General features: G+C 39.0%; 1 protein-coding gene across 3 annotated transcripts in view; it reads left to right on the forward strand.

The window, feature by feature from the left end:
• The window catches only part of LOC124609405, a 501,321-nt gene that overhangs the window by 368,920 nt on the left and 116,252 nt on the right, over positions 1-16,149 (forward strand). For all 3 annotated transcript variants that reach the window (XM_047140070.1, XM_047140071.1, XM_047140072.1), the window contains 2 exons: positions 3,357-3,435; positions 15,889-15,994. In XM_047140070.1, the coding sequence (XP_046996026.1) occupies positions 3,357-3,435; positions 15,889-15,994 (185 nt within the window). The remainder of the gene's footprint in view (positions 1-3,356; positions 3,436-15,888; positions 15,995-16,149) is intronic.

Consider the following 16,149-nt stretch of genomic DNA (forward strand, 5'->3'; position numbering starts at 1 on the left):
GAGCATGCTTTGCAACATGACAGTCATAACCGTGGTGCCTGTTCCACCATACGCGCCATCTGGATTCTTCCTTCTTCCCCCAAACACCAGTTTCTCAGAACTCCACTGGTGGGAACTAGCACTACAACACTTCCTTGGTTCTCACCCCCCCCCCCCCCCCCCCCACCTGTCCTTAATTTGCTTTAATTCCTCCCGTCTCAGCATTTATTCACAGTAACTACGCCTTTCTTTACTCCATGTTAGTTTCTACATCTTTCATTATCTGACTTATCTATTTTTACAACCCCCCCCACCTCTTCCTACTCCCACGTCTGTTATGTATTGTGCATGATGTTTTAGTAGTAATCTCCGTCATGTGTATTACCCTGTCTTCCACCTTTAAGCACTCAGGTTTTCAAATCTCGTCCCATGCAGTCCCCAACAATCAACTTTTCCTTCTCTTTCTGTCTGGTAGGTGTACCCTGACCCGGGGTTCTGCGTGACTTTTTGAGCTGTATTCATTTCCCTCAAACCCCTCCAGTCTATTTCCTTTGCCCCTCTTCCTTTTTCTTCAACTCTTCTGCCAGAAGAAGGAGCCACTGCCACTGAAAGCTTGTAAATGTTAAATCCGTGTGTGTGTGTGTGTGTGTGTGTGTGTGTGTGTGTGTGTGTGTGTGTGTGTGTGTGTGTGTGTTAAATCCGTGTGTGTGTGTGTGTGTGTGTGTGTGTGTGTGTGTGTGTGTGTGTGTGTTTTCCCCTGCCACCACTTGGCGAGTAGATTTTTTTATCTATCCATTTACATTAGATACCACATTTCGTCACTTTTGTAGACACACGTAGTAATTTAACCGCTTCCCACTAAATATATTTCTTTATAGCGTTTGAGGGAATGTGTGTTACTACTTATCTATGTTCCTTGCATCTACACCAGCTGTAGTTTCTGTTTGTTGTGAAATATAGCTTTCAGGTCAGTGGGAATTATATATCCCACCAAACAATGGTGTTTTAATGGTTATTGGCAAGTATGGTTACCACCAATGTAGTTTCGGAAGGGGCTTGGAAGTATACTTACCACAAAATTAATCTGTCATTTGTGGTCCTTGGGAAGCATACTTACCACCAATTTAGTGGTATCCCAAACCTTTTGAGAGTACGTTTTACCACATCTGTCTATACACTTACGTCTTGTTGTAGTACACACTGCACCAGGTGTATGTAAACTGCTACAACACACTCGAAGTGGGAGATGTTCAAAGAGCAATGTAAATATGTTTGTTTGAAAGGGGAGACAGAAATATAAACAAACATACCAAGGAATAAACTGTAGTGGAAAACAAATTATGACTTAACGAAAAATGAAGTTGTGCCCAGGCCGACATTTAGACAGCAGATGGTGCTAGAGGGACCAATGATGTACATTTCTGGAATTCAAGAGCTACAAAAAGACAGAGTTTATAGGCTAATTGGGCATACAGTGAGAGACTCAGAAGAACTAAAGCAGAAAAGTGAAGAGCTCCTTAAAACGTGTAATATGTGGTTTGGAACCAATGAATTCAGATTCATCACTCTAAAACTGCTAATATTCTTTCTAGACTGCACAGTAATGATAGTATCTCAACTACATTCCTTGGCATTCATTCACTTTGAACACAAAGTAACATGGGCTAATGTATGTGCTGGTGACTCTCCCCGACTTTGAACAGGAGGCACTTAATATCTACATCCTGACAACTTGCCTAGTGTAGTGGTAATAAATTATGTACTGAAACTTTCCTTGTGAATCAGTCTATCTATTAGTGAAAACTGTACCAAAGTCCCTACACAAGTTGCTGAAATTAACCTTCAAATACAGACACAAAAGTGTGGTGGAGGGCTTTAATTCAAAATATGTAAAGCTGCAGTTGATGTGATTTTTCCGATTCATCTATTTGCTAACCGGCCATAGAATTTGCGTTAACGACAAGCTGTTCTTTAACTCTTACTTTGCCTATTTGAATCTTATAGTGTGTACTGTCTAGCAATGTATTGTGCCCAACATTTGTATTTATTACTTGTGTTGCATACAGTTAATTTATATTATCATATTTACATAGCTGCAGTATCATCATGTTCATATACATTGTACATGTGTGTAAAATTCATGACGGCATCTTTAACTTTGTACAACCTGTGTTCTTTTCTCACATGATATCCTGCAAACCATCGATGAAGGGCAACGGCAGATTCCATATTCCTAGGTTTCCAGAAAGCGTTTGATACAGTGTCGCACTGTAGACTGTTGATGAAGGTCTGAGAATATGGATTAGGTTCTCAGATATGAGTGACAGAAAGTCTTCTTAAGTAATAGAACCAGTATTTTGTCCTCTATGGCGAGTATTCATCAGAGACAACGGTATTGTCAGGAGTGCCACAGGGAAGTGTGATATGATCACTCTTATTCTCGATATACAAAAATGATCTCATGGACATGTTGAACAGCAGTTTATGACTGCTTGTTGATGACACTGTGATACAGGAAGGTGGTGGCATTGACTGACTGTAGGGGGATACAAAATAGATAGAATATCTAGTTGGCGTAATGACTGACAGCTTGCTCTAAACGTAGAAAAATGTAAGTTAATGCAGATAAGTAGGAAAAATAATCTCATAATTTTCAAATACGGCATTAGTAATGAGCTGCTTGATGCAGTTACATCCCTTAAATATCTAGCCATAACATTGCAAAGCAGTATGAAATGGAATGCGCAAGTCAGGTTGGTAGTTGGAAAGGCGAATGCTCGACATTGTTTTATAGCGAGAATTTTGGAAAGTGTAGCTCATGTATAAAGGAGACTGTGTATAGAGTGCTATTGCAGTCCATTCTTGAGTACTGCTAGAGTGTTTGGAATTCCTACCATATCGGATTGAAGGAAAACATTGAAACAATTTGTAGGCGGGGTGCCACATTTGTTACCTGTAAATTCAGTCAACACATGAGTGTCGTGGAGGTACTTCATGCACTCAATGGAAATATCTGGACGAAAGAGGACATTCTTTTTGTGAAACAGTATTCAGAAAATTTAGAAAACTAGCATCTGAAGCTGACTGCAGAATAATTCTACTGACACCAACATACACTTTGCTTAAGGACTGCTAAGATACAAGGAAGTAAGGCTCATGTGGAGGCATGAATGGTAAGTAATTTTTTCCCTTGTTCTGTTTGTGAGTGGAACAGGAAATAACTAATTCATTAAAGAGAATTTTCTGAATCATGGAATCAATCCCAATTTTAACTATTTTTTTTTTAAATTAATGAAGTGTCATATTGTCAACATTACCTGCATTCTGAATGTTGTTGTTATACTATCTTATTCCCAAATATTCTCTTTCTTTTACAGCAAAGAGAGTTTGGAAACAGAAGAAGGAACGCAATGCCGATTAGAGGGAAGCCAACAATGGAAATATATAGACCGCCGAGTAAGTAATAAAAAACTTTTATTTTCTGATACAATTCTAGCTACTCAAGCATTCACAATTTGATGGCAGTGTGTGGTAGAAGTCTAGGTATAGTGTCTTTGACTACTAATAAAAACTTCTTGGGCCCCAGGTTTGAACCCAGCCACTGCTTAAATTTTGAGTAAAACTGATCGGCACTGGCAGTCGAAGACTTCCAGCATAAGAAATTACCCTCATTCAGTAAAAGGTGGAAGAGTCAGTGATGATCAATGCCATGAGGATGCAGAAGTCAGTGGAAACAACTACATTAAAGAAACGTAATATGTATTCACACAACATGTGGCCTGTAAATTGGTAAAGTGTCATGAGATCTCTTGATCTCCCCATTGGCAAAAGATTATGGATTAGTTCTTCATTCAGATCTCCACAAAGAGACTGCCAAGGGGGGGATGACCTTCAGAAAAAAATGGAATAGCCAAGTGCCAGGATAACATTTTATGAGTCAGAGTGTGGAATGTCAGAAGTTTGAAAATAGTAGGAAAGCTAGGAAATCAAAAAAGGAAATGCAAAGACTCACTCTAGATGTAGTGGTGTTCAGTGAGTGTGGAGAATTTGAACCTGGTTGTAGGAGAAAGAATTGAAGGAAGGGTTGTGGGAGAATATGGGTTTGGCAGTAGGTATGGGAGAGGAGAAACACTAATTGAGTACAGCAATAAATATCAGATGGTAATAGAGAATACTCTTTTTTAAGAATCACAAGAGGAGGCAGTATACTTGGAAAAGATCTGGAGACACAGGAAGGTTCCATCACGGACGGTCAGAGATTCTGAAGCTGGTATTACATTGTAAGACATACCCAGGAGCAGATATAGACTCGGATCTCAATTTGCAAAATGAAAAGAGTAGACTGAAGTTTAAGAGAATAGTGTGAAAGAATCAATATGAAAGGAAGTGTGATACTTGAAGTAGTGAGGAATGATGAGACCTGTTTGTAATTTGCTGGTGATGTGGTATTACAATTAGGCAATAAGGAACACCTGAGTAGGCAGGTGAAGTACTTCAATTGATGGACGAAAGAAGGAAGTAAAAAATGTTCAGGGAAAGACAGGAAAACAGCAGAACAAATCCTTTAGGAATGAAATTTGGAAGTAAAGGACAGCCATGGTGATATGACTGCAAGAAAGATGGGAAGATATAGAAAAAGAAAAGATCTCAGGTGAGCTGACTCAGTGCATAGAAAAGTCAAAACAACCTTCAGTGAAATAAAGCAAGGATTGTAATTCTAAGATTGCAATGGGATTTCCTGTGATGAATACAGAAGGGAGAGCGGATAAGTGGAAAGAGTACATTGCAGGTCCATATGAAGGGGGGGGGGGGCGACTTGTCTGATGACACCATAGAAGAAGAAATTTGAGTCAATGTGGATAATGTAGTGGATTCAGTATTAGTCAGACTTTAAAAGATCTCTGGGAGATTTGAGATCAAGTAATGGATACATAGACGGTGTTCTATCAGAAGTTCAAAAACAGTGGGGGAGGGGGGGGGGGGGGGGCAGAGAACATCAACCAAATGACTATTCAAGGTGGCATGTAGAATCTGAGGCCAGTGACATACCATCATACTTTGAAAAATATCATCTACATAATTCTGAAAATGGTAAGGGCAGAAAAATGTGAAGATTATCGCACAATCAGCTTAACAGCTCGTGCATCCAAGCTGCTGACATGAAAGACTGTAAAAGAAAATAGATCATCTGTTAGATGATGATTAGTTTGGCTTTAGGAAAGGCAAAGGCACCAGAGAGGCATTTCTCACTTTGCACCTCATAATGGAAACAAGACTGAAGAAAATCAAGACACACTCATAGGATTCGTTGACCTAGAAAAAGTATTTGCCACTGTAAAATGGTTTAAGAAGTTCGAAATTCTGAGAAAAATAAGAGTAAGCCACAGGCAGAGTTCGGAAATATGTAATATACAGGGTGTTACAAAAGGTACGGCCAAACTTTCAGGAAACATTCCTCACACACAAAGAAAGAAAATATGTTATGTGGACATGTGTCCAGAAACGCTTACTTTCCATGTTAGAGCTCATTTTATTACTTCTCTTCAAATCACATTAATCATGGAATGGAAACACACAGCAACAGAACGTACCAGCGTGACTTCAAACACTTTGTTACAGGAAATGTTCAAAATGTCCTCCGTTAGCGAGGATACATGCATCCACCCTCCGTCGTTTGGAATCCCTGATGCGCTGATGCAGCCCTGGAGAATGGCGTATTGTATCACAGCCATCCACAATACGAGCACAAAGAGTCTCTACATTTGGTACCGGGGTTGCGTAGACAAGAGCTTTCAAATGCCCCCATAAATGAAAGTCAAGAGGGTTGAGGTCAGGAGAGTGTGGAGCCACGGAATTGGTCAGCCTCTACCAATCCATCGGTCACCGAATCTGTTGTTGAGAAGCGTATGAACACTTCGACTGAAATGTGCAGGATCTCCATCGTGCATGAACCACATGTTGTGTCATACTTGTAAAGGCACATGTTCTAGCAGCACAGGTAGAGTATCCCGTATGAAATCATTATAACGTGTTCCATTGAGCGTAGGTGGAAGAACATGGGGCCCAATCAAGACATCACCAACAATGCCTGCGCAAACGTTCACAGAAAATCTGTGTTGATGACGTGATTCCACAATTGCGTGCGGATTCTTGTCAGCCCACACATGTTGGTTGTGAAAATTTACAATTTGATCACGTTGGAATTAAGCCTCATCTGTAAAGAGGACATTTGCACTGAAATGAGGATTGGCACATTGTTGGATGAACCATTCGCAGAAGAATACCCGTGGAGGCCAATCAGCTGTTGATAGTGCCTGCACACGCTGTATATGGTACGGAAACAACTGGTTCTCCCGTAGCACTCTCCATACAGTGACGTGGGCAACGTTACCTTGTATAGCAGCAACTTCTCTGACACTGACATTAGGGTTATCGTCAACTGCACGAAGAATTGCCTCATCCATTGCAGGTGTCCTTGTCGTTCTAGGTCTTCCCCAGTCGCGAGTCATACGCTGGAATTTTCCGTGCTCCCTAAGACGCCAATCAATTGCTTCGAACGTCTTCCTGTCGGGACACCCTTTGTTCTGGAAATCTGTCTCGATACAAACGTACCGCACCACGACTATTGCCCCGTGATGATCCATACATCAAATGGGCATCTGCCAACTCCGTATTTGTAAACATTGCACTGACTGCAAAACCACGTTCGTGATGAACACTAACCTGTTGATGCTACGTACTGATGTGCTTGATGCTAGTACTGTAGAGCAATGAGTCACACGTCAACACAAGCACCGAAGTCAACATTACCTTCCTTCAATTGGGCCAACTGGCGGTGAATCGAGGAAGTACAGTACATACTGATGAAACTAAAATGAGCTCTAACATGGAAATTAAGCGTTTCCGGACACATGTCCACATAACATCTTTTCTTTATTTGTGTGTGAGGAATGTTTCCTGAAAGTTTGGCTGTACCTTTTTGTAACACCCTGTATACAAGAACCAGTGGTAAAAAGAAGACTGGAAGACAAAGAAAGAAGTGCTCGGACTGAAAAGTGAGACACACTGATTTAGTACCAAAAAGTGAGAGAGAGGTATGTAGTCTTCCACACCTGCTGTTCAATCTATACATCGATGAAGCAGTGACAGAAATAAAAGAAAGGTTCAAGAGTGGGATTAAAATTCAGAGTGAAAGGATATCAAGGCAAGATTTGCTGATGACATTGCTATCCTCAGTAAAAGCGAAGAAGAATTGCTGGCTTATTGCATGGAGTGAACAGTCTGAGTACAGAGTACAGACTTAAGAGTAAACCAAAAAAGACAAAGGTAATGAGATGTAGTAGAAATGAGAAAAGCGAGAAACTTAACATCAAAGTTGGTGATCAATAAGTAGATGAAGTTAAGGAATTCCACTGCCTAGGCAGCAAAATAATCCATGATGGAGAAAGAAAGGACGTCAGAAAAAGCAAACTAGCATAGGCAAAGATTGCATACCTGGCAACGAGAAGCCTACTGGTATCAAATGTAGATCTTAATTTGAGGAAGAAATTTCTGAGAATGTATATTTGGAGCACAGTTTTGTATAGTAGTGAATCATGGACAGCAGGAAAACTGGAACAAAGAGAATCGAAGCATTTGAGATATGGTGCTACAGATGAATGTTGAAAATTAAATGGGCTGATAAGATAAAGAATGAGGTGGTTCTCTGCAAAATCCATGGACAGAGGAACACATGGAAATACACTGACAAGAAGAAGGGACAGTGGTGGGACATGCCCTGTAATAATAGGAGTGCATCCAACAAATGACTGATGTAAGATGCATTTGCTACTCCGTAATGAAGAGGTTAGTGCAGGAGAGGAGTTTATGGTGGGTTGCGTCAGACTAGTCAGAAGACTGATGAGCCAAAAAAGTAAGGAATATGTGTTTAACACATTGACCTCCTGGCCATTAATTTCAGCTGTCAGAATTAAAGCTGTTTTTTATCCTTCCACTACCCTTCCATTGTACTCAAAAGAGTTTTGCTGCACAGGAAAAACTCCCTCACAGAATAAGAGTTTGTGTGACTACTATACCAGCTTCTTTTTGAGACATTCCCCCCCCCCCCCCCCCCCCCTCCCTCTCGCCCCTTACATTGCTAGCTCTAAGAATACATGTCTAAGACACAAAATGTGGATGGTGTGATGTTATTAAGTTTCCTCATGGTGAGAGTCACAACTCAGCTGAAACTTATTGATGAGTTGAAAGTTCATGAACGACAGTAAGTCGCAGTAATGATGCATAATACTTGCAGCAAAATATGCTGACTTTCAAGTCATAATAGGCTGTTAGAGAAGAAAGTGTTGAATGGGATTTATAATTAGTGTCTTGCCTAAAACAGACACCCTTTACCCCCAACATTTGAAGATGTGTTGTAGGCTAAGGTTTGATTAGTGCAAATATAATTGATGTCTGAAAAACATTCGTATTACTCTGAGCTTTGGGTTTATGTGCTATTTTTTCCCTTCTTTTTTAATTTTCTTGCATTTTAAATGGAGTAGTATCTCCTTTTTTACAAAAAGACCATAAAGGAATTTATAGTTGGTTTAGTAAAGAAAACATCCTGGCTCTCACCAACATTAGGGATTCCCAGACCATGGTACAAGTACCATTGGTGGTGGTTTGTGGGATTAAAGGGACCAGACTGATATGGTCATCGGTCTACCATTGGTGGTACACAAGGACACATCAGGTGGTATGCAGACAAATAAATAAAACATGTACTGGTAGGCTATACATCAAATTGTTCTCTTACGCCATTTCATTTTTAAAGTAAAATGATAATGAGAAAACTGATTGATAAAAGCAGCTTCTGAATGATGAAGAAAATGGGTTTACCACAGAATGTTCGTTTTCGACTGTATGCAGGACACAGGAAGGACGGACTGTAACCACCCCATTCCTCCATTCATTAGTAGTGCCTGGGTAGGCAGGGAATGTTTCGTCTTGATTTGACATTGGTGATATTTTGATTGGGTCTTGTCATTGTTTATTTGGAAGTTTTCATGCTGTTTTGCAACTGCTGTCAGCTAATGTGTCATACCAATGTGTGGCACTGCAGTAGTAATTATGCAGTCAACTGTTTATCACTCTTATTGTCACTTTGTTCGGTGATACCCTAAATGGCAGTGTGTTGTGAAGAAAGTTTGAATTTGAAACAGAGAGTGTGCATATTACAATGAGCTGATTCTTCATTGCTATAATTATGATGTGGGATTTATCTTTATTGTGTGACTTAATGCCTAACCACAGTCATAATGAAGCGACTTGCAGTTTGGCATTACATTAAAGGCTGGTACAGAAACCAGTGATGAACCAATTCTCCAATGCATTGTATGCTTAGAAACACAGTCAAATCAAAGTAAGAGGCCTTTTTTATTCAAACGTCATCAAAGTTCTAAGAACTCTGAAGTAGATGGTAAACATTTGCCGTTTTCAGTTGAGATATGCATTTTGTAAGAAAGAATCCTAATGTGTAGCAAATTTTACTAAAACTGATACTAGAAGAACTTGATAAAAGTTAGTTTTAGAACTGCAAAGGAATCAAAACCTCACGCAGTTGGTGAGTCTCTTACCTTCCACAGCTAGACACATTGTCCAAGTGGTTTTAGCATAAAAAATGCCCAAAGATATGCAAAAATTCCATTATCCTATTATGTGGTTCAGTGGCTAATGAAGACCAGTCTTCAGATGTTGAAGAAACGTTATAACTGCAAAAGTATGCTTAGTTTGTTCTTCAACAGACTCGAGTACAGTTGTTACAAACATGGCACAGTTACTTGCTTTTGTACATGATGACTATGATGATGATCTAAGAGTTTTTATTTTGCAATCTGGTTGAGTCAAATGCTACAGCAGAAAAGATTTTTAGTATTATTGACTTCTCTTTGTTAAAAGTACTTATTCCTTGACAAAAACATGTTGGAATGTAACAATACCAGAGAAGGAAAGTTGCTACTCACCATATAGCGGAGATGCTGAGTCGTGATAGGCACAGCAAAAAGATTCACACAATTATAGCTTTCGGCCATTAAAGCCTATGTCAGCAGTCTCCGAGACTGCAGACGTGTGTGTGTGTGTGTGTGTGTGTGTGTGTGTTGTGCCTATCGCAACTCATCATCTCTGCTATGTGTTGAGTAGCAACTTTCCTTCTCTGGTATTGTTGCATGTTGTTATTTGTGTAGATGGGGCAAGACAATATATTGTCACCTGACAGATCTGGTAGCAGAAGTGCAGAAAATTACCCTTAATTGTTGAAGCACACACTATTTAATACACCAAAAAGCACTGGCTTCCAGGAATATGCCTGAAACTCCTGTTGTTGTGGCAGACACTGTAAAGGTTATAAACTTCATCAAGGCAAGGGCTCTAAACTCACGGCTATGCACAATATTGTGTGAATACATGAGGGGTAAATTTAAAAATTTGCTTCTTCATACTGAAGTAAGATGGCTCTCTCATGCCGTGAAGAATTTTTTCGTTGATCAGTGGTTATTGTTTAGCTGATACATTTGGCAGGGTTTACATTTTGAATGTGGGACCACAAGGACAAGGCACAACTACTTAGGCAGGTAACAAAGTAGCAGCTTTCAAAGAAAGTAGACTTGCTTTAATTCAGAAGTACAGAACAATAACTTTTTTACATTCCATAAATTTTTGAAAGACAATGAACAAGCTCACATGGAAGATTTTTACATATTTATTGTATTTTTATAAAAATATTATATTTAGAGATTCTACAAAAAAGTTTTGAAAAGTACTTTTACAAAGATTACGCAAATTGTGACTGGATACAAAATCTATTTTCGGGAAAAGTGTCTAAAGAAGTACTCATGAAAAAAATGACTAGCAACATATCAATGGTAGATGCTTTCAAAAAGAAAGCGCTCCTCTCTTTTTGGATGTGAACAAAAACGGAATAGCCTTCTCATCAGTTTTTGAAACCATTTGCTATGAATTACATGCATGAAAATTGGTTTTCAGAATTGTTGTATATTAAAAATAAATATGGAAACAGACTTAGTGTGAAAGACTTGAGAATTAAGTTGAACTCTATTGAGACAGACTTTGAAGCTCAGATTCAAGATAAACAATAATATGCTTCCAGCTGAAACACATATATATTTTTTCATCAGAATCTAAATTAAAAAACTGTCGAATGACTAATTTTGAAGTATGATTTACCATCAAAGTTTGGTTTGATCCAACTATTTTTTAACTTCTAATTTTTTGTACACAGTTCAGTTTATTACTCTCTTGTGCAGCTGATTGATATTGTTTGTGATGTAAAATTAGAATTTATTTTAAATGTCATTCCTCTCTTGTTCATTGTGTATTTGTTTCAGAACTGGTTTAATTGAGTTTCATATTATTTGCTACATATAAGTACCACTTGTGAACAGGAATGGAACAAATCTGTAAATCAGTGCTTCCATGAAACATTATTATTTGTGTGTGTTTTCAGCACTGAGCACAAAGGAAAAAATTATACCCTCTCTACTCTTCCTCACCCCTGTGTCATTCATTGGTCAATCTTCTGCACAAACACCTCCCCCCCTCCCCCTCCCCCTCTTAGCCTCTATAGTGCCACTCTCTCCTCAACTGCACTGTGCCTTCGTGCACCTGAGTTTATTAAAAAGTAAAAAAGTTATAATGGTACACTTAAATTTCTAAAAATGTTAGATGGTACACAGTGACAAAAAGTCTGGAAACCACTGGCCTAGATCACTTGGGAACAATGGAAATTGTTGCCATTTCAGTTGGAAACTGATAGGAAACCAGTTGTCCTAGCATTTAAGCAACACAATTTTTTTAGTGTGTGGAACATTACTTGTATTTACCAAAGTTGCAGTTAGATTACATTGTGGAATAAGATGGTTGTTGATGATGCCACGGTGGTCAGCTGTGTTTCTGGACGTTCCTGCCATCAGTGATTTTTTTTCTCTCACCTCTCTTGCTTTTGTTTTCCTTGTAAGAAAAAAATTGTTGATTTGCTATATTATGAGGGTAATCCCAAAAGTAAAGTCTCCTATTTTTTTATAAGCGCATAACTCTGTTTGTGTGGCAGTTGGTCACACTGTTACAAAGAGTGCTTCACGCGCTGTGTGTAAACATGCTCACACCGCGCTGAGGCGCTCAGTCTTGGCTTGGCAGCCATTGAGAATGGAGCTCCTGTTGGATGTTATCACCAAGTGTGAATTATGCGAAGTTATTCGGTTTTTGAACACAAAGGGCACTGCGCTGATTGAAATCCATCGCCAATTGGTGGAAGTGTATGGTGAGTCGTGCATGGATGTCAAAAATGTTCGTAAGTGGTGTAGAGAGTTTTCAGCTGGTTGGACCGAAATTCACGACGAACAAAGGAGTGGGAGGCCATCAATTTCTGAGAAGACAGTGTTGAAGGTCGAGCAAAGCATGTGTGAAGATCGGCGAATCACCCTGGATGATCTCTGCACGTTGGTTCATGAGGTTTCCCAAAGCACCACTCACAGAATTTTAACGGAAACATTGAACTACCGGAAGGGGTGCACAAGATCGGTGCCACGCGTGCTGACTGAGGACCACATGTGGCAATGAGTTGATACTTTCCACGCATTTCTTCACTGCCTTGCAGCCAAACAGGACAACTTTCTGGACTCAGTAGGCATGGGTGACAAAACCTGGGCATACTACTTTACACCTGAGACCAAGCAACAATCATGCCAGTGGCGGCATCCTTCTTCACCAAAACCGCGGAAATTCAAATAAACACAGTCTGCTGGTAAAGTCATAACAACCGCTTTTTGGGATCGGAAAGGGATATTATTGGTCCAATTTATGCCCATTGGGATCACAATTAACGCTGACGGGTACTGAGGGAGACTGAAAAAACTCACACTGCAATTTAGAACCGGAGAAGAGGAGTGTTGAGCAAGGGCGTACACATTCTCCATGACAACGCTCGCTTACACATCGCTTGGCAAACCGTTGCTCTCCTGCCACAGTTTCAGTGGAACATAATCACGCACCCACCCACCCTATAGTCTTGACTTGGCACCCAGTGACTATTACCTGTTCCCTAGGTTAAAAGAACATTTGGCCGGGAAACGATTCAGCTCTGATGACGAGGTGAAAGGAGAGGTTCATAACTTTCTCAACAACATGGCGGCGAGCTGGTATGACATGGGCATACAAAAACTCCCACAGCGTCTACAAAAATACATTGACAGAAATGGTGATTATGTCGAAAAATAGCTGTAAACTGATGTAAACCATTGTAGAAATAAACAGGTCTATGTACTTATAAATAAATAGAAGACCTTACTTTTGGGATTACTCTCACAGGACACACATGAAGGAAGATTAACCTCACTGATGATTCACTGGAAGTGAAAAGTGGGCAAGGAAGTGTGATTTGTTGAAATTATGGTTTTGTCACCCTCTAAGCCCTGATGATTTCATGAGCTAGTAAAATTTCTTGTGGTCTCCGATTTTAGTGATTCAAATCTACAAGGCAAGGCCAAATAAAAGTGTCTGAGTAGTAGGCTACTGCCTTTGTCTCCCTTTGGATGGTTTTTGGAAGAGTTCTGTATTGAACTCCTATATTAACTCTTCTTAATACAATCTCATTATGTCCATTCACAATAACTTTCACAGTCTTCAGGACGTGTTGTATGACAGAGTAATCTTTACATCATCCTAGTTCAGATAAGATTCAAAAGACAATTCATTACATCTTTTGCTTATCTCAACAATTACATTTTCTCTGTGGCCGCAAACACCTCCAAGCCTTGATGTCAAGGAACAAGCAGCCAGACAACAGGTAGAGACGCTAACTCACCATCCTGCCTTGTAGATGTGATGAGCCAATTTCTGATGTGATATATTCTTTTATCAAAATTGATGTTCCACTTCTCAAAAGTTAGCTTTATACAGTTGTAACTCAATGAAGTTTGACGCACGTAGGTACAAGGAAGGTAATTTTGAAGAAAGCTTGGCTAACTGAAGAAATTCTTCAGCAGACCAACAAAAGAAAGAAGTACAAAAATGTTCTGAGTAATCAGGAATACAGAAATATAAGTCACTAAAGATTGAAATAAACAGGAAGTGCAAGGGGGCCTTTTGTGAAATTAAAATCAAATGCATAAACATGAAGAGTGCAATGGGAATTCTATTTTTAAACACAGAGGAAAGGGGGAATAAGTGGAAAGAATACATTGCAGGTTCCGTACATGGGGTATGACTCTGGTTATGACATTATTGAGGAAGAAATGGGAATCAGTACGGCAGACATATGGGGGGTCCATGATTAGAATGAAAGTTTAATAGAGCTTTGGAAGACTTGTGATTAAATAAGGCAAAATGGATTGATAATATTCCTTCAGAATTTCAGAAAGCATTGGGGAAATGGCAACCAAGTGATTACTGTAGAATGAGCCTGGAGGCATATCATCAGACATCTGGAAAAGTATCATCCACACAATTTTGAAGACACCAAAAGCAGATGTAAATCAAACAATGGAAAATCCAGGATGGAATGTAACAATATTATGAAAAGGAAAGCTATTTAATGGCCGAAAGCTATAATTTGAGTGTCTTTTTGTTGTGCCTACCTGCAGCTAAGCGTCTCTGCTATATGGTCAATAGCAGATATGTGTGAGACCTTCCAATATACAAAATAATGGAAAACAGAAGTGAGAATCTGTTGGTTGAAGTTCTTTTTTGCTTTAGAAAAGATAAGGCCACTATAGAGGCAGTTCTGAAGTGTCTGATAATGGGAGCAAGACTCAAGAAAAAAAATTGATACATGTTCGTAGGATTTATTGACCTGGTGAAAGCATTAAACAATGTAAAACTCTGCAGGTTGTTCAAAATTCTGTGAAAAATATAAGTAAGCTATAGGGAGAGACAAGTAATGCACAATATGTACAAGAACCAGGAGAGAATGATAAGAATGGAATGAAGTGATTGGATTCAAAAGAGTGTAAAAATAGGGATGTCATCTTCCATCCCAATTGGTCAGTCTGTACATTGAAGAAGCAGTGATAAAAATACAATAAAGATTCAAAAATGGGATTAAAATTAAGGATGAAAGGATATCAGTGTTAAGATTCACTGATGTCATTGCTACCATAAGTGAAAATTAAGAATAATTACAGTACATGTTGAATTAAGTGAACATTACAATGAAGATGATGAAGATAAAGGTAGTAGTGAGTAGCAGTAATGAGATCAGCGATAAGCATAATATCGAAATTGGAAGTAGATCAAGTTGAGAAATTCTGTTGCCTCGGAAGCAGAATAACACACAACGAATAAAAGTAAATTAGCACAGGCAGAGGGGTCAGTCCTGGCCAAGAGAAGTGTAGTATCAAACATCGGCCTTTATCTGAGGAAGAAATTATGACAAAAAGAATTAATTTCGTAATTTCCTCACTGTATTTTTTCCATAATCACAGTTATTAAAGCAGAAAAAGTCTTAGTCATGGAAGGCAGGATAAACCAACAGAACCAATAAAGTCAAAATTTATTGTTGTTGACGAGAGAGATGATCACAAAAACATTTTTAAACATTTTTTTCTGTGTTTGTTGTATAATTTTTTGCTGTTTCTGTAACGTTTATTTCTTTTGTGTTTGTTTTTATGAATATTCTACTTTGCAATTCCTTTGAGAGACGCAAGTAATTTAGAAGCAGAAGAAATGAGTTATACATATCTCTCTTCTCTTCACATGCTATATTATCAGAACCTCAATTTTTGTTGTCAGTTGTAAAGAACTAGAGAAATGGGAGAAAATGTTCATACACCCAAGCACTAGTTTTCGTTAATTAGCCAAAAATGAAAATATTGCCAACTTCATATGATGACACGTGATTTTCTGGATTTGTTACAGATGTCCGAACTGATGTGATGCAGAACGGTACCATGCCACTCAATCCGCGACTTAATGTCCATGCAAAAGAATTTACCATGAAGCATGGAGAACTGACCACTTCCAAGTAAGTGAAATGTAAAAAGAAAAGAAAGGAACCTGCTAGTACTGTTACGCTTTAAATATTTCTGCTACCTCTGATGTCTTATTTTTATCCAAACTGTGACAGCAATATTATCTGTGAAGGATGTAGTAGATGCAGTATGACCCCCCCCCCCTCCC

The sequence above is a fragment of the Schistocerca americana genome, chromosome 1 (assembly GCF_021461395.2).
Source record: "Schistocerca americana isolate TAMUIC-IGC-003095 chromosome 1, iqSchAmer2.1, whole genome shotgun sequence".
Taxonomy (NCBI): Eukaryota; Metazoa; Arthropoda; class Insecta; order Orthoptera; family Acrididae; genus Schistocerca; species Schistocerca americana.